The sequence below is a fragment of the Diachasma alloeum genome, unplaced genomic scaffold (assembly GCF_001412515.2).
Source record: "Diachasma alloeum isolate Michigan unplaced genomic scaffold, Dall2.0 Dall_scaffold_00184, whole genome shotgun sequence".
Lineage (NCBI taxonomy): Eukaryota > Metazoa > Arthropoda > Insecta > Hymenoptera > Braconidae > Diachasma > Diachasma alloeum.
This window is the reverse complement of record NW_021680350.1, coordinates 676,137-695,448: the sequence shown is the minus strand read 5'-3', so window position 1 is coordinate 695,448 and position 19,312 is coordinate 676,137. Positions and strand designations below refer to the sequence as shown.

Sequence of the window (19,312 nt, the reverse complement as noted above, 5' to 3'; positions counted from 1 at the left end):
CAGCCTGGTCAGTACGCGAGGGAATTGCCGCAACACGTCGTTTTATTCACCTTGCCATCGACTGGTGGACCGGAAAAATTTGAGAAAAATTGAATTCGTCAATTGAAGTATCTGGAAAATTCCAGTATTTTTTTTTCAATATTGTATCCTTAATTCTGGCAGAAAAAAAATCATTTCCAACAGGTGAACAATTTTTTCCCGTGTTAAATGAAATTGCCTGTTGCGCGACGTTGCTGGGAACTCGCGAAATGCGCCCGGGAAGCGTAGAGTGGATTCGGCAACGCTGGAGCCTAAATAACACGGCGGCACTCTCCCGCGAAGGTGACTAAAGTCGCATTTTCCCGTCAGGTGACCAGACTAGAGTTAAAAATATCTGATATTGATCAGTTTCGAATCAGTAATGAAAAACTTATCCAAACCTGATCTAAATGTCAGGATCCAATCTGTCTTCTCGGTACTAGATTTGATGCAGATTCAGTCTGATCTAGATTGAATGGGCATTGATTAATCCGCATTGGATCCAGGTACACTTTTAAGATCATGATCGGACACCGATTCGAAAGTCTAATCACGATGTGGTGGCCAGTTTTGGATATGTATCTAAGATGAGGACACCTAAGCTGAACTTTGACTCAGGGTCACTAAAATTTCGCCACTCATGTCCTCTATCTTTAAAGCTTTGCTTGCCTAAATTTGAGTCGTTTTCTGTGTCGTGCTCATCTATTTTTTTGCATTAAAGTTATTATTCATTGAGTTGACGGAGAGATAGAGTGAGAAGCGTTAGGACAGAATTCGAGTCCGCTAATGTACCTGAAACCCGCTGTGAAGAACTATGGTGAGGAAGGGTCGAGTGGGGGGAGAAGATTATTGAGCATGTTCATGGAGGCTATTGTGCCCGAATAAATTGAATGTTTGAAAAATATGCATGAAAAGTAATTTTTAGTCCTGTTTCAGGAGAATTTGAAGTACAGTAGAGGCTTCGTATAAGATACCTCTCTATGAGATACCTTACGCTCCGAGCACTCGAGGCATACCTCCACTCTCGGCACTTTTATCGCCTCCCGAATGTTTATGTTCCGTGGGTTTCTTATAAGATACCTATGGCCCCGGTCATTTTTCAACGAGAAGAGAGTAGTTATAAGGATCACACGGTGCTATGGGTTAAATGGGAGGAACGAACGAAGTGATCTTGAAGGTCTAATCACCTTAAGGAGGAGTTGCATCACATTTTTCGAATTATGAGAATATACATCGATTTTTGTTCCACTTTCTCCATCGAAAAATCGTAATTTTTCGTCTGTAATTATTCTCGAATCCACCCACAATCCCCCAACATCAGCTGCCATTCTATCACGTGGGGTTTTGTTTAGAGAGAAAAGGGAACGCGGGCGATATAAATTCAAAATATTAAACACATATAAATTGATTAGTTATCGATATTCAGTCAGTAAAAATGAAAATTTCATTGAATTCGGGCGCAACGAGCGAGGTATCTTATTTGAAGCCCGCTGATCGCTATGTTTCTCCTTTCTATGGGCGCGCGTAGTGGGGGCATAGGGGGGGGGGTGTAGGGGTTCCCGGAATTCCACGTTCTTACTGTCCCTGAGGTATCTTATACGAAGCCTTTACTGTACTTCTAGATTCGGATAAATATATATATATTAATGCATTGCCGATTACTATGAGGTTGGAGAACAGAAGAAAAGACGTATTTTCTGTGAATTATTTTATCTGACATAACAATTTCAGAAACTGAAAATGAATGGAAAATAATGAATAACACCGAGTTCCGTTGTTTTGCATATGTGACACGAAATTGTATATTGTGTCATTAGGACCGTAGACGGAGGTTTGCGATGAGTGTGAAGTTAGCAGCACTCGGCGCGCCTCGTCCTGTCTTACCGACTGCCGAGTGCTGCTAACTCACACGAATCGCAAACCGACGTCACGGTCCGTATGACACATACTATTTTTTGTCATGAAGGCCCGTTGAAGGTGAGGGGGAGGGGAAGGGGAGGGGGCGCAGAAGCGGGGTCCAGGGGCCGNATTTTGGAGTCATTCCAGGCTTCTTCGTTTGATCCTGGGGAATACCGTTTGGTCTTTTCAGCATGTTAAAGTATCCCAACATCACTGTCTCGTTAATTGTTTTCATTTTTTTCTCCTGGAGAAAATTCTTAAAATTACGATAGACTCGATCGTAAACGGGTCTGGATTTTTCAGGAATAAATGTAGACGTAGCCTCTTTAGCGTTGTCGAGAACATCCTGAACGATAAAGTCTTCATCTTCGAAGTCCTCCTGGTTTTCTCCATCTTCTGAGATATTTTGATAATTTAGAGAGCTCACATTTGCTGATGCATTAGATGATGAGGTTTGGACATTGGGTGTTTCATCAAAAAGATCGGGAGACACGATTCCTGTATCGCTCTCATCACTATCAGGAACAAAATTGTCCATTTTGTGATCTCACAAATCAGTAAAAAAATCTCACAAATTAGCTGCACTCGTAACATTTTGACAATATAACCCTCAAGTTACGACTGACTCCCTAGCAACGGAATAACAACTCCTGATGTCATCGGCAATGACGGTGGCGCATCGTATTAGTGGTGAACGATCCGCCGAGTTTTGAAGCAAGTGACAGCGATAACCGCACACTTCATGTTGTATTCCTACCAAGGTTTTGTGGGTTGCCCATCTAGAAACTGTATGTTTTTATTGTCCTAGGGCTGCTAACTCGAGTTAACCATACCTGTGCTTCGCTTAACAGACCTGGTCTGTTAAACGCCATTTAGCTTCCCTCAAGACAGCTATAGTAGGCGCTACCTAATGGGCCTGAATGACGAAAAACTTATTTGAATAATATGTTCCTTATTGGAGTCATTCCTTATAGAATATTGTACCGAAAATTGTATTTTCTGATCGGCTTTCATGTCCATAACTGATATAACGAGGGCATATATATTGAATTGAAATTATATTTAATAATTACTTCAACTGCGAAAAATGCATGCTACATGAATATTTATTAGGTCTACTTCATTATTCGAAAAACAAATATGATTTCTGCAGCAATTTTAATTCCAATGAATGTTCGAGGTGAAATGAGGATAGTTATATGCCCATAGTTCGATTATGCACAGCCAGATTTTATGCTTCGTCCTCACAGTTGGACACGTTTACTTGAACGCAATCGCCGTTGATACAGTGCTGGAATATAAATAACGTTTCTTCCATATAATTGGCTACTATATTTTTAAATCATGAAACCCAATAATTTAATATTAAATCCAGGGAATGTTCGCCAGATGGAAGTTTGCTTTAGAAACTTATCTTACGTCGGTCACCATTTTTAACAAATGAAGACTCAATCGCAAGTGCCAAAATTAGTCATGATTTCATAATTGATTTTCGTCCTTCGATGTGCATAAAAATATTCGACATTAAATATTATACTCACGTGATTAATACCGCAGTAAGCTCCTTGCACAGCTGGCACTCCTGCTGGTTCGCAGTTTGTGCTGAACAGGAACGGCTCATCTGTGCATTGCAGCGCATTGCAAATGTTAGGACCCTACATCATTAATAATAGTGTTGAGGAATATGTTCACTCAAATTCAGTTGACTGATATCCGAAAGCAATTTACTAACCAGACAAGATTTGACGAATCCAAGACTTCGACATTGAGCATTGGCACCTTTTATATTGACAGGTAATATTGGAGGCAGTTTCTTTCCATCCTTTTTCCAGTTAGGAAGATTGCGAAGGCAATCAGCAGTAGCATTGCTGGAAGAGTATTATCATTAAAATACTTGCTTCATTCACATTATATCCAATGTTTAAATCTTTTGAATGCTTTACCTCAGTTCTTCCCTCAATCTTGCCTTACTGCAAGCTGACCACTTGAGACTCACTGTACTATTCTCATTGTATCTTGACATTATGTAGCCATCGTGAAAATCACAATCGCCACCACCTTCATCTTCATCGCTATCATGCCCGGCTCCCATTCTTCAATTGCCGAAGTTATCGAAATTATTGAAATTATTGAAGTTATTGAAATTTCGCAAACTATACATTTACATCCATATTTAAAGTAATACTCAATTTACATATGTCCCAATTCATGACCAGCAATTCGTGTTCCACTAAATGCCAAATCATCTTCGATTATTGCTGACATGTTAACAACAGGATAATTATTCTCGCAGACAGGATGAATAGTTGAAACACCTGCAAATAATATCAGTTAATTAAGATAACCATTCATTAATATCATTTGAAATTTGAAACACTTACCAGTTATTAACGGAGTGCAAATGTCCTTTTCGACTTCATCACAAACGTAAGTGCTAAATTTGAAGAATAAGATTTTCTAAATCATCTCTTTTGTATGTTCTACATATAATGACAGTAGGTATTTGACAATTAAAACACTGAACTCTTTTCACCAGTTACTTTCACTTTATCATAAATAATCAAACGCCGACGCGAATTTCTACTTATTTAATGTTGTAATAAATGTTCGCTGACTTGTTAAATGCACCATTAATGGGTAACAATTCTAATGAATCGATTTTTCTTTCATTGTGAATCGAAGAGGTTCCTAAACCCAAATAGGTATACGACATTTGGAAAGTATTGTAAGGTTATTATAAAGGGAGTACGTACTTGGTCAGAGTCATAACAATATCATACGATCCAGCAGCAAATTCAGAGGAGTTGAGGTTTGTATAATAAAAGGGTCCAGCGTCTTCGGCCGCTTTCCTGCCATTGATAGAACCATCAACTGCTATATTGTTGTGAATGTATGGTACTGCAGCACGGTTCTGTACACATGTTCCATTATATTTTTTATTCGTCTTCTGATTTCAGTCAATTGATCAATCTCCATACTTACAGCATTGACAACGATACCAGCAATATGAAGACGAACATCCGGACTGCGTATGTCTTGGAATAAAAGGTCAACGCCATTGAAGAACGCCAAGATGTAGATCAGATGATCGTAGAACTCCTCACTCGTTGTTCTACAATGTGGATGATATCGTATATTAAAACAGTTCGACTATATTATGTGATGCATTCCTACTTACGAAGTAAATCCAAGGTCGTAATCAGTTGCTACTAGGATTTCCGGATAAATCGTGGTGTCAGGAGCGGCAGTTTCTCGTTTTCGCCGGGATTCTATTATTGAATGAACCTCATTAAGAGCAGCCCTCTTTCTTCGAGAATATTTTGTTACATAGTGGTAATCTGAAGCTGTATATCCGTCAATTGGTGATCGTCGTGCAATCGAACGTTTCTTCAGCCTATGGGATGGTTGATGGTGAATGTTGTATCCTGCTACCACTCCTAGCTACCGTTGTAAAATGTTGGCGATTAATTCTCTGTCCTGATATATGTTATTTATACAATTTCAATTTTTTCAAATTTAATATTTACGAAATGCGTGTCCCCATCATTGTCGCGTGTCAGCAGGATTGATGAACCCGTTTCTCGATCTTGGTATAAACGGAGTGCTGTCCCAAGAGCCTAAAAAATGGAGAGGTTGTCAATGCATAAACAGTAAATGCAATCACATCGTTCCATTTCAAGAATACTCTCGCTCTCGGGAAGTATCGTAACGAAAGATTGACTTACATTTGCGTGAGCTCGTATAAAAGTGATATTTCTACCAGCCGATCCTTCGGCTAGCCACACAGGTGTAGTTGAACCAGCCAATTGGCTGTTGACGCGTTTCAGGCTCACTTGGACAGCATCTCCGAACGCCGTAAACCTCACTTTCAATATTGCATCGTCAGTCAGTAAATTTGAATCGTCAAAGTCTTCGTCAACGGAAGAATCTGAGTCAGAGGAAGTAGAAGAAGAAGAGGATCCGGAACTGGAACTTGAGTCAGATCCAGAACTGGATTCAGAACTGGAACTGGAACTAGATTTTGAATTAGATTCTGAACTAGAACCCGAATGAGCGCGTCGATGACCATGAGAATGGAAGATTTGGACCGCTTCTCCTATTCATTTAAAATGCGGGGATCACTCAATTAATGATTCACGCCTGTAATTTATTTGAAGTTGAACAAAACATCTATTGTACCTTCTGGATTCTCATTATCAAGATCTGGTTCTACTCCAAAATGGATATAGCCATTGACATTTGACAACAAGCAAAAAACACTCGATAGAAAGAATATTGGTAGTAGAATCATGATGGAAAAGCTGAGAATTTGCTCACGATTTCACTACAGCACATTGGCGTTCACTGCAGGAGAACTTCACTCACACCTCTTTATATATTCGCAGTTTGTTAGGGCGTCTGTTATTTTCAAAGACTAATAGATAATTTAGCTGAGTTATGACACGGAAAATGCGTATTCCCTAATATTTATTGAGTCGACCGTCATGAACACTTCGTCATATCGATAATTTTACACGGCTTCTCATTATTTTATGTTTGTTGAGCGCCCATGGGGATTCCTCGGTATTTGAGGAAAAAAATCAGAATTTCTAAAACCGTCATCATTTGAATAAGTCGCATGTTCACATGATAATTTGCTACTCACATGAATAGCGGATTATCACGATATTGAACAAGAATGTCGGAATTATCCATTTAACAGGAAAGTGTTCAATCTCATTAGGAAATGGATCGATGAATGAGTTTTTATGATCCGTTGTACGGAGAGAAACATTCAACAAAAATTACGTACCTTCTCAGTAATTCCGGAATGAAATGTGATTGTAGGAAATTTTACGGAACTGTCACGGAATTTTTCCAGATCGTTCCGTAATTTTTATCTGATTTTTATCTCCTGTTAAAAATTACGATACCGTCACTTAAATTTTCTGAGTCGATTCCGTAATCGGTGAGTGAATTGTGAGTTCCGTAATTTTTACTGAACATTTCTTTCCGTGTGTAAAAAATAAATCACGAGTATGGATAGGTGCTATCAAGAATTCAATTTATATCTACATTCTTTTCCATCTGAATAGTCGTTTAAATCCCTAATTCATTTTGTAATAAAAAATCCAATATTACTGGCTTCGACGATCAGATGAACAGATATGGAATATTTTATTCAAAGATTGATCGTATGATTAAGAAAAGAGTGAACAGTTTTTGGAGTGAAAAGGAAAGTAATTATTAGATATGCAGCCTTGTTAAGAAAATAAACCTTAGAGTAAAATTCATCTCTGGGATCGATCAGATAATAGCTTAAATAATTTTTTAATATATAACCTGGAAAATGCCGCAGTCAAATCTCAGTCACTCCTGATTTAATCCTCGGATTTATTTTTTCATATTGTATTTGGGATAAATACTATATCCATTCTAGTAAGATAAACCATTAAACTTCCAAATTATATTCAACTCTCACATTTTATATTTTCTTTTAAGGTATATCCCTTAAGCAGTAAGCATTGTCATAAGTTGACGCAGACAACAATAACTATTTGAATGAAATAAAAAATCATTTGTTGATTAATTTTTTGAATCAAATAAGAAAGGTTTTCACGAAATTTCCATTTTTTCAAGTGGAATATCGCGGAAACTATGTAGTGCAAAATTTTCACAAAAAATTCACCGTATTCGCAATTCATCAATCTATCTTGACTCACTTCTTTAAAGACATCATAAGAACCGTTTTCTCATGAGATGGAAAAATCAAGTTCCAAAGGACCCATAACCCTCGTTTGGCCAGTATCCGGTTACAGTACACTCCCGTTAACTGTCGCTCGTCGGGACCAATATCGATCGCAGTTCCACGAAAGCAACACTTAAAAACGGCCCCCACTCCGCGCACCGATTCCCCGAAATTTAATGGGACTAGTGGTAATATGCATGTGGAGAGGGCATTTATTTTATTCGTGTTCTTCTCGTTTAGTTTATGGAGATAGAAACAACTGAGCGCGTGACACGATTAGGGGCGAAGTTTAGGGAAAACTGCAAGGAACCGAGGCATGCGAGTGGGGGATGTTTCCGTTCCGCGAAAACCACTTGAAACTGAGAAATTCCCGGAATAGCGACAGTTAACGGGAGGACAGTTATCGAGTCTACTGTAATTCACCTCAGGATAATTCATCAGACAAATTCAACCCATGACAATTCATCTCAAACAATTTCATTCCACGCCAGTTTCATTCCATTTTTTTATTATTACTGTTTTGATGAAGAATACGCTTGGCTGAATCGCGTGACTTATCGGATTAATTTTCAAGTTTTGTACTGATTTTGTAAATCGATGCTGTGGTCTATTACGTGGCCTCTCTGGCGAATGTTAATTGAGATGAATAAGAATGATTTGACCGTTTTTTTGCAATGTTTCCCGTTAATCCATTGATCGGTTGTGTAAACAATACTAGGAGGGAATCGTGAAGTATCTGATTGATTTTGGTGTCGTGTTTAGTGTCTTTTTCTGTGAAAATAAAGTTAATATTTTTCTCTCCCTGAATTAGTCTTGTTGCCATGAAAAATTCCATTGGAATTTGATGTTTGGGAAGAAATTGTCGTGGGATTGATTTGTGTTGGGATGAATTTGTTTAGGGTCAATTGTCCGGGATGAATTGGTTTGGGATGAGTAGTCCGGGATGAATTCACCTACAACCGTTTGGCCAATCCTCGCGTGTTAGAAGTCCCCATTTCATTATTAATTATCTTCTAAACTGTGTAGTACAGCTACTTGGATTTTTTTTTCAATAGTTGCGGACTATTATAAACATTATCCATAAAAAAACATTGACACAATCTTCAGAAAAATGTGTTTTCTAGGCATATACATTGACTGATGCTCTCAGAAAAAAAAATTAATTATGGAATATATTGAAGTAGAATTATCGATTGCAAAACTAGAAATTCTCTGAAACATTTGTACTTTATCCGTCATTCTTCCGTCTTATTTTTTTTTCTTTTTTGCACCTCACTCCTCTGTTGACGTGAATACGTCTATGGTTCCATAGTGGACGGGCATTTTAGGAAAAACCATTGTTGTCAGCGCCATCTGTCGGATTTCTAAAAAATTCTAGATTTTTCGAAAAAATCATTGGGTTTCCTTGAAAATTACTATAAAATATCTTTTGTTCAACGAAATTCGAGAAACTGTTCTGACTTTCTAAAACAACTCGGGAAAATTCTCCAGTTTTCTAGACAATTCGAGAAAATTCACCCGTTTTCTCGACAATTCTATCGTCGCCGCCAAGAAAGTATGATTTTGGATCTAAGTGGTGGCGAGGTCGAGTCGGGGCCAAATTCGAGAGAGTGGGGGTACTCAGCCACGATCATTCTTTTGTGGTGAGGATTATAGGATATAGGTTTTCTAAAAAAAATTCAGAAAATTCTCTCGGTGTCCACACAACTCAAAAAACCTTTGGAGATTTTCCAAAGTAATCTTGCTTCCTCATAAAAATTTAAATAAAGACAAGGTCTTGCATACTACAGCAATCAACGTAGAAACTTCTGGAAAATTCTAGCACTCTCTGGAAAATTCTTAAATCGTTCGGAGGATTCTGAGAATTTAGTGAGTTTTGGAAAGATACAAAAGAAGGCCTTTTATATTGAAGAAAATTCGGAGCTTTGACGGTGGTATGAAAGATACAGCCACCTACAAAATTTTTTTGATCTGATTTTCCGACCTACAGACTTTTCGGCACTTTGCCATTCCCTATACATGCGGCTTTGTGTCCTACACTGTGCTGCATTCGCACTTCGATTGCATCTAGTATTCCAATTGAAGTAGCAGGAAATCACAGGATAGCTATGTCGGTGAAGGCGGTCATTCTATTAAATACTTCCAATTCATAGAAAATCTCAAGTAGAGAGAATTGGCGCAAAATCGGAATCGAAATCATTAATTGTTCGTTTTTATCTCTGATGAAATCAAGTCCAACCATTTGCGATAATTTTCCATCGAACTTGTAAATACAGTCATTTACGGTGATTAAAGTATATTGAAGGACTAAAACGTTTATCAGGTGCAAGGCCGAGTCGGTAAGCTGTCCACTTACGGACACACGAAAACAAAAACTATGAATAGACAAGAAAAAATTGGAATTGAAAGAGCCGAGGGCGGAACCTTTTCATATTTTTCAATGTTTCGGCAAAGATTTTTACCTGTCTTTTGGGAATACGTACTGAAGAACAACAATTAAGGCAAAACGGAACATTTGATGTTCGTTAAATATTTATTGTGTATGCTCGGTTAATATTCACTTCACTTCATAACTAGATTGTTCCCTAACTAATTCAGTATATTACATCGTCAATTCCATCCCATTATGAAAATTCGATGAGGACTCGTAAATTATGGGTAGTATCGAGTTCCATCTACCACAGGTGTATAATGGTTTCCATCGTTCAAATATCTGATTTATGTCACTGGAAGGCAGCCTCCATTCACACGTTGCTGCAACAGAAATATTATATCAGATGATGAATACTAAGAATTGAATATTAATTCGTTGTTGGTGAATTTTTTCACAAAGAATTCCGTCTGTTGTGCGAATAAAAGAGTTTCCACTTATAACGGGAAGATTCACTGTTATCATACGTTAACAAATATGTTAGCATAATTTCGATTCATTCCAATCATTCAAGATCGACCTGACGATTCGGCGATTGGCTAGATCCAATTCTAAATATCGAAATATCGAATTTCTAATAATTCATTTAATGACAGCTATTCCTCTTGAATTGTACTGGCTAAATTCAATAAACATGGGGATCTAGGATTAGACAAAATACTTACGGTACCCATACAATCCATCCCGGAATGAAACCCCAGCGAGTACCAGGACCAAGTCTACGAAGAATTGGAGGAAGTGAACCCCCACGAAGATTCCAACAGGGGGAAGGAGTCACTTCAGAGCCCGAATCTTCTTCATAATCCTCACTAGAATTTGGACCAGGTCCAGGATTCACTTCGGGGCCAGAATCTTCACCGGAACCTTCGCCAGAAATCGGAGGTCCGGGATTTTCCTCTGCGCCAGAATCGTCACCGGAACCCTCACTAGAATTGGGGCCAGATCCGGAATTCACTTCGGAGCCAGAATCTTCACCGGAATTCCCACCAGAATCCGAACCAGCTCCGGGATTCACTTCGGGGCCAGAACCTTCCCCGGAACCTTCACCAGAATCCGGACGTCCGGGATTTTCCTCTGGGCCAGAATCTTCACCGGAACTCTCACCAGAATTGGGGCCAGGTCCGGGATTTTCCTCTGGGCCAGAATCTTCACCGGATCCCTCATCAGAATTGAGGCCAGGTCCAGGTTTCACTTCGGGGCCAGAATCTTCACCGGAATTCCCACCAGAATTCGGATCAGATCCAGGGTTCACTTCGGGGCCAGAACCTTCCCCGGAACCTTCACCAGAATCCGGAAGTCCGGAATTTTCCTCTGGGCCAGAAACTTCACCAGACCCCTCACCAGAATTGGGGCCAGGTTCAGGATTCACTTCGGAACCAGAATCTTCACCGAAATTCCCGCCAGAATTCGGGCCAGATCCAAGATTCACTTCGGGGCCAGAACCTTCCCCGGAACTTTCACCAGAATCCGGAAGTCCGGGATTTTTCTCTGGGCCAGAATCTTCACCGGATCTCTCACCAGAATTGAGTCCAGGTCCAGGTTTCACTTCGGGACCAGAATCTTCACCGGAATTCCCACCAGAATTCGGATCAGATCCAGGGTTCACTTCGGGGCCAGAACTTTCCCCGGAACCTTCACCAGAATCCGGAAGTCCGGAATTTTCCTCTGGGCCAGAAACTTCACCAGACCCCTCACCAGAATTGGGGCCAGGTTCAGGATTCACTTCGGAACCAGAATCTTCACCGAAATTCCCGCCAGAATTCGGGCCAGATCCAAGATTCACTTCGGGGCCAGAACCTTCCCCGGAACTTTCACCAGAATCCGGAAGTCCGGGATTTTTCTCTGGGCCAGAATCTTCACCGGATCTCTCACCAGAATTGAGTCCAGGTCCAGGTTTCACTTCGGGACCAGAATCTTCACCGGAATTCCCACCAGAATTCGGATCAGATCCAGGGTTCACTTCGGGGCCAGAACTTTCCCCGGAACCTTCACCAGAATCCGGAAGTCCGGGATTTTCCTCTGGGCCAGAAACTTCACCAGACCCCTCACCCGAATTGGGGCTAGGTCCAGGATTCACTTCAGGGTCAGAATATTCACCGAAACTCCCACCAGAATTCGGACCAGATCCAGGGTTTACTTCGGGGCCAGAACTTTCCCCGGAACCTTCACTAGACTCCGGAAGTCCGGGATTTTTCTCTGGGCCAGAATCTTCACCGGAACCCTCACCAGAATTGGGGCCAGGTCCAGGTTTTTCCTCTGGGCTAGAAGCTTCACCGAATCCCTCACCAGAATTGGAGCTAGGTCCAGGATTCACTTCAGGGCCAGAATCTTCACCGGAATTCGGACCAGATCCAGGGTTCATATGGGGGCCAGAACCTTCCCCGGAGTCTTCACCAGAATGCGGAAGTCCGGGATTTTCCTCTGGGACAGAATCGTCACCGGACGCCTCACCAGAAGTGGGGCCAGGCCCGGAATTTTCCTCTGGACCAGAATCTTCATCGGGTCCCTCACCAAAATTGAGGCCGGGTCCGGGATTCACTTCGGGGCCAGAATCTTCGTCAGAATCTTCGCCGGAATTGGAGCCAAGTCCAGGATTCAGTTCGGGCCCAGAATTTTCACCGGAATTTTGAGCCGAATTCGGACCAGCTCCAGGATTTCCTTCCGAGTCAGAATCTTCATTGGAATCTTCGCCGGAATTCGGCCCATGTGGAGGATTTTCTTCGGGGCCAGAATCTACACCGGAATTGGCACCAGTTCCGGGATTCACTTCGGGGCCGGAATCTTCAGATTCGGAATTTGAGACGGATTGAGGGTCGGGCGCTGGAGTAGGAGAATCCTTAGGTTTGCGGTAAATCTTAATTATGGTTCCATCTAGGCCAAGTCAACCAAAGAGAGTAATCGATTAGTCTCTGTGCTTATTAATTTCCAGTGAATCATCAAAAGAATAATACTTTCTGGCATTTCGGCCGTGAGGCATTGGCTTCATGGACGCGTAACATCCTACCTACGTTCGTTATGACAAAAAATATTGTTCGTCACGCGTCCGAAAAAGATCTTTCTAGCTTATATGATTACAGCCCTCACCTTTCACGCGGGCTGCATACTCATATTCGTCAGACAAGGTTTCTTTGACCCAATAAGGAAATATACTATTACCTCGTTTGATAACTCTGTCGGGACGATCCAAATCTATGCCACGTTGTGGGTAGCCATTGACGGTTAACAATAGGCAAAACAAGCTCAATAAGAATGAAATGCGGAGCAGCATCATCGTGTACTATCTACGATGAGCACACCTGTGCTAGTTACATATTTCCTTGCGGTCTGTGGCAGATTTTCCCTCGCACCTTTTTATATTCGTAAATTTTTTGTTTACCAAATGAAAATGAAACTCAGTTATGATGAGGAAAATTCGTAGTTACCATTACTTTAGTCTAGAACCAATGACTTTTCATCAGACAGATAATTTCTCGATCTAGTCTGTCATTTACATCTGTTAACTACCAATAACAATACCTCAACGGTCAGGGAAACAACATTAGAATTTTTTAAAAACTCTGATTTGAATAATACAAATATTTACATGTTGATTCTATTCATAGAGGCCAATGATTCATTGTTTTTCTATACACAATGAGAAAATTATAAGTTGACAAACTGAACCTGGCAATATAAATTGCCGAAATTATAAGAATGTAAATAATAAATATTCAGAAAATAATAATTTCATATTGCACCGGACATTCCATTTATGCTGAATGATGAGCATTGGAATTTTCCTTTCGTACAATATAATAGTAAAATCCATTCAGCCTTGGGTGTATTCATCCAAAAAATCTAACATCCACTGATTAACAACATCTTCATCTACATTTCTACTTGCAGATTCACTACCTTATTGACTCTTACACTCGTTGAAATCTGATTTTCTTTCTTAATCTTCTCTTTCCTCTCATTCCTCTGTGTGACTTTACATGCCACAACAATTTACTTTCTGTATTTTTCTATTAAATACTGATAAATGCATTAAATTTTAATGGTTAAGCCTGTTCTGCTTTGAGCCGTTTCCATTCATGTTCGGAATGAGCATCATGTGATTCCTGTCATGTTAAATAAATGCAACAAAATGATAAAAACAATTACTTTGGCTGCTTCCGTAATAATTAAATGTAAAGTTATTCATTCATGTTTTGTTCGGGGCTTTATGAAATATCAATAATGAAAATAATGATCAGGAATTTAGAATTGAATTATCGTTGTCTTAATTCATAACTGAATTATTATTCTGTCAAATTTCATCAGAAATTTTATCAGAAATTTCATAGAAAGTTTTTAGTTGTCATAAAACGTGAAGATATCATGAAATTTTCACATTCAATTTTGGGGACAATTACAATACCTACCCGATATAAATCGGGAAGTTAAAAGTTATTTCTCAACTGGGTGAAAAAAAAATATTAAAGAAGATGGATATTAACGTGTCAGCTTTTAGAAATAATTGAGAGTATCATTAAACGCAAATGCCTATCAAGAGATTTTCATCTTGATGAGTTTGTGACACTTAAAATCATGCTCCCATTATAATAACGTTTACATAATTTAGAAGACAGAAGAGGGAACAAAGGCGAGATGGTGACAATTTCATTTGTGGAGAAACTCTCTTCCCAATTTCTCGAGAAATTCAGTTTCAAGTGAGGGGATAACCTTTCGTTTTATCGCCATCAACGTTTGTCAGAAAATAATGAGGTGAACACACAGGGTTGACCCTTAACCTGTAAAATCAATGGGACATTGCGGAGAGATTGGTGGTAATAAACTTGGTACTTGCTGTTGACAGAAGTACACTAGAATTGCACGGTTGTCTCTGTGTTCAATCCCCAAAGAATGGGAACTACACAAAAGTTGAAATAAAGAGAATTTCATGCAAATCTACTGGTTTTGACGGTTGATGAACAAGACAGGCGAATTATGATATAGTACTTGACATATACTGACATATGTCATGTTTCAGCTATTATTAAACTATTAAATGTTGAAAGTTTTCACCTTCCCAACCCCTTGGAAAAAGTTACTGCAATGACCCCGAAAATCCAATGTGGGTATTTCATCATATCACCCCGTTTCATGACCCCTTAAATCATTCTGTAACGTTTTCGGAGGTGTATGTGTGTCTGTGTGATTGCGTGTGTGTGTGTGTGTGTGTCAGGAAATTATTAGTTACACCCAGAATGGGCTACATTCAGGACGACCTACCTGCAACAACCCAGTCGAATTTTTTTTTTTCGAGAAAAGGAGAGAAATTTAAATAGAAAGCGCTCCATGAGAATGGAGAATTGACACTACCTCATTATCCATTTTTAGAAATAGTCATCGATTTCTATCTGAAAAAACAATAGCTCTTACCAGTAAACTATATTAATAATTGGCAATTTATAAATATTCGATCAAGTTGAATGCTCTGAATGGATTGACGGAATATTTGAATGATTTCAATTTAAAATTATGAATGTCAATCCGCCAATTTCATACCGTAGGTGGGAACTAGTAATCCAAGATTGTAATAGGTCCTCTAGAGACAGCAGTACGTTGCAAACTGTACTCAGTTGTGGTTGTACGCTTGTTAGAGCCAGTTTGGTGCTGCCTAGGTGCACTGTGATGAGAGAGGAACGAAAGAAGGAGAGAAACTAACTGGACAACCACCGAAGAGAGCGACATAGGACAGTAAGACTACCACTTTTCAGTCAACCGTAATCGAGTGTGCCATTTACATGGTGTCCAGTTCCCCTGACACAATTACGCAGTGGCCAAAAGCTTTTCTTACTGTTGGACATTTAGGAGCCCCTCCCTTGACAGTTTTTGGCCAATTTTTCAACCGCAGAGGTGGAAAAAATGGACTTCAGTGAGGACCACCAGTGAATGCATTTTGCATTGGAGACATACATTGGTCAGACTCCCAAGAGATCAAGTGCTCGTTCGACACGTAGCAATGCAAATTTTAGGTCGACTCGGTGTCGAGATGATGCGTATGTTAATCCGCCATCCCCTTCGTTGGCCAGGGTCGAGCGGCACATAATTTGGCCAATTTACAAGCATTATCGTGACGTTGGATTTAATCACGTAGAAATAGGTTCCAATGGTGGACAGCCAATGCGTACGGAATGACGAGTTAGGACCGAAGGGAAAATTTCGTTTGCGATTAATTGACACATTACTGCCAGTTTAACATTAAATGTTCTAATAATTTATTGGTGTTATTTTTTCTTCACTTGTCGTATGCAGAAGAATACCAAAAATCTGAGTCTTGGGACGTTTGACCTTTCACAATTGAGATTCAATTTCGATTGTATCTAGTAAGACAGCCATATCTACAAGACCCCATTTTTGAAAAATAATGATAGAAAATAAAGTTATATGATCTTTTAAGTCATCTCCATATGAAAATCAATGATGAGCAATATGAAATTCATCACAGGAGTGTAACTCGATGATAGTATTATAATTAGTCCACAACATTTCAAGGTTTTATCACAATCTTCCTTCACGTACTGAAACGTCATTTATTTATTTCAATTCTTACAGAATGTTCTGGTTCTCATTCATCAGCTTATAACGTGTATTTGACCGACTATGGTTCATATATAAATCAAGTGAAATAAACAGATGGTTCTCCCATTTGATCTTAGTGATCGTTTGACTCTTGTCATTATCCTTCCTACCTTGCACGATCGACTCTTGTGGTTGTTTAATCCTTAAGATGATCCTGCCTGTCCGTTCGACATTAAGGTCTTCAGTGTTACACTGAGAAAAAAAAATTACTTTTGCCAAGTAAGTTTGCTAACTACAAGAAAATCCACACATTTCAAATGCAAATATTTATATACATTTACTTGTGATAAGTAAATTTACTTGACAGAAGTAATTTTTTTTTCAGTGTAGGTGTTAAAGATTTCGGTGTTGAAATGAACTCTTTATGGGAGTTCAATTCCTCCCTCAGCCCTGACTCAAGCTTTAGGCACGAAGTGGATTTTTATTTTTCACACCCAACTGTATTGATCACCATATTTATGTTGACACCATGGTGGTGTCCATTTTCATTTCATTCATTACCTAACTCCATTATTGATATACTCCATGTATATCAATAACGGAGTATATCAGAGTTCACTCACATTCACTCACAACAAAATTCACTCACAATTTTTTACTGCGTATATATGCTATTTGACCCTTAAAAGTTATCGTTCATATGAAGTTTGATCCTCGCAAAACATGACCATAGTGATCTACAATCTTTGCAACATTGCACTTTCGCACTTACATTCTAGCCCTCTTCCTCTGAACCTCAGAGATTCTTTAACTCTTAAAAACTTTCCATTTGAATCCCTAAGTCCCCCTTCCGTTCTCTCTCTACTTGATCACTACCCTATACACGGAAAAATCCAAAGTCGCCAAAGGCTTATAAATGCTGGATAGGAGCTGGCATCCAAGCTTGGATCAGACCTCATTGAGCCCTGAAATGATAACCACGTTCTCAGGCTGGGTGACGAGGCTTGAACGAGGCCTGGGAAGAAGGGTTCATTCAATCCTCGAAATATCAATTATCATTGTTTGTGAAAATATTATCTCATTATTTATGTTTATTAGTGTTACTTAACGATTACTGTTTACCGCATAACGTTCATTATCAAAAGGAATGAAAAACAAAACATCTACCCGCCGCGATTCGATCCTAAGTGTTCCTGATCTCTAGTGCGATGCCTTATCCACTTGGTCATTCGGACAATTGTTGAAATGTAGGATTTCATTTTGGTATAAGAAGTACTGGGCGTGCATTATATTTGTTTTTCCGTTTCAATCATTAACAGCTATTTTCTTTGTATTCCAATATATCAATGAACCAAAAACTAATTAATTCATTTTTTTAAATGAAATTTGGAGGCCTTTCTTGCCAAGGGCTGCCGCAAGCCTTGTCCAGACATAGCTCGGTTGGTTTGACGGGAGGTCACGGTAATGCCTATTGCTTCGATAGAGAGACTTTTCTTCGTTGATAAATATGAAATTATTGACGAGGAAGGTAACAATTGATTGAAAGATAACCTTGGTTGAGTCTTGAGTGAGCCTTTCCGTATTCAGCCTCAATACTCTAAGCCTGAACGAAGCCTGAATTAAGGCTTCCCTAAAGCCCCATCTATCACCCTCATTTCAGGCTGAAGTGAACGCTAATATCAAGCCTGCTCCAGGCTTCTGTCACTGAGCCTCGGCAAACCAAGGCTCGTACTAACTCACCTGGATCCCCAGCGGGAATTGACTTTCGTGTGGACTTCATGGTGTTGTTGGCGCGCAACATTCCATCGTGTTAACATTGGCAATTTTACTCAGTTTACATACCGGATATCATAGAATTCATCTTAATTCATCTTTTCACAATAGCGTATTAAATCTGCTGAACTTTTTAGATTTCGTTCAACTTAATGTCTTACATGATACGATGGATTCATGTGATCGTACTCTAAACTAGATATTTCATTGCCAAATATAGAGGAAGTGGTCATTTGTGTAAAAACTCAAATTTTAAAGGAGATGCATTTTGCCCCGCTGTCTCATTTCGTTAGGGTGTCCCTAACTATTCTTTTACAAGCAAATTGAAGAAAGAAACGGTTACATTGCAACACGGAGAGAAATATTTGATAAAAATTATCCTACCTTTCTATAAAAGTGTATCATGAGTCTTCGTTTCCTCATTTCTATCCCGAAATTTAGTAAAAATTAATATATGATGATCAAATTTTATTCTACGTTAGAGAAATTTTATCCCGACAAAAAAAAATTACCGAGCCGGTAGAGTAAAAATTACTGTACCGGTAGGGTAAAATTTACCAACCGTTGTAGAATTTTCGTTGTTATCTACATAACAATTATTGGACTGGAAGGGTAAAATTTATTACACTTCAGGATAAAATTTCTCTAACGTAGAATAAAATTTGATCATCATATATTAATTTTTCTAAATTTCGGGACAGAAATGAGGAAACGATGACTCATGATATACTTTTATAGAACGGTAGCATAATTTTTATCAAAAATTTCTCTGCGTGAAGAAATAATAGATCTAACTGATAATGCACCCCGGTCTTTTTGGATAGCCCTCCTTCTATTGCATTCTGATCTCCTCCGGCTTGAAAATATTGAAAAAAGGGGGGGCATACCCGTTAAAAAATGATCAAATATAAATACAA

At 39.2% G+C, this 19,312-nt stretch overlaps 2 protein-coding genes across 2 annotated transcripts; both read right to left on the bottom strand.

Annotated features, from left to right (window-relative positions):
* Positions 1–3,005: 3,005 nt before the first annotated feature.
* Positions 3,006–6,247, bottom strand: LOC107047985 (venom metalloproteinase 2). The gene is made up of 12 exons (XM_015270924.1): positions 6,097–6,247; positions 5,643–6,013; positions 5,445–5,534; positions 5,096–5,358; positions 4,900–5,029; positions 4,671–4,828; positions 4,299–4,351; positions 4,112–4,232; positions 3,861–4,010; positions 3,650–3,785; positions 3,459–3,572; positions 3,006–3,208 (listed from the first exon to the last, which is right to left on the bottom strand). Exons 1-12 carry the CDS (start codon positions 6,206–6,208, stop codon positions 3,149–3,151), a joined length of 1,758 nt encoding a protein of 585 aa, XP_015126410.1. The 5' UTR covers positions 6,209–6,247; the 3' UTR covers positions 3,006–3,148.
* Positions 6,248–10,141: 3,894 nt separating this feature from the next.
* On the bottom strand, positions 10,142–13,387 carry LOC107047980 (S-antigen protein). Its single transcript, XM_015270917.1, has 3 exons — positions 13,233–13,387; positions 10,742–12,947; positions 10,142–10,399 (listed from the first exon to the last, which is right to left on the bottom strand). The coding sequence occupies exons 1-3, from the start codon at positions 13,345–13,347 to the stop codon at positions 10,390–10,392; spliced, it is 2,331 nt and encodes a 776-aa protein (XP_015126403.1). The 5' UTR covers positions 13,348–13,387; the 3' UTR covers positions 10,142–10,389.
* Between the last annotated feature and the right edge of the window lie 5,925 nt (positions 13,388–19,312).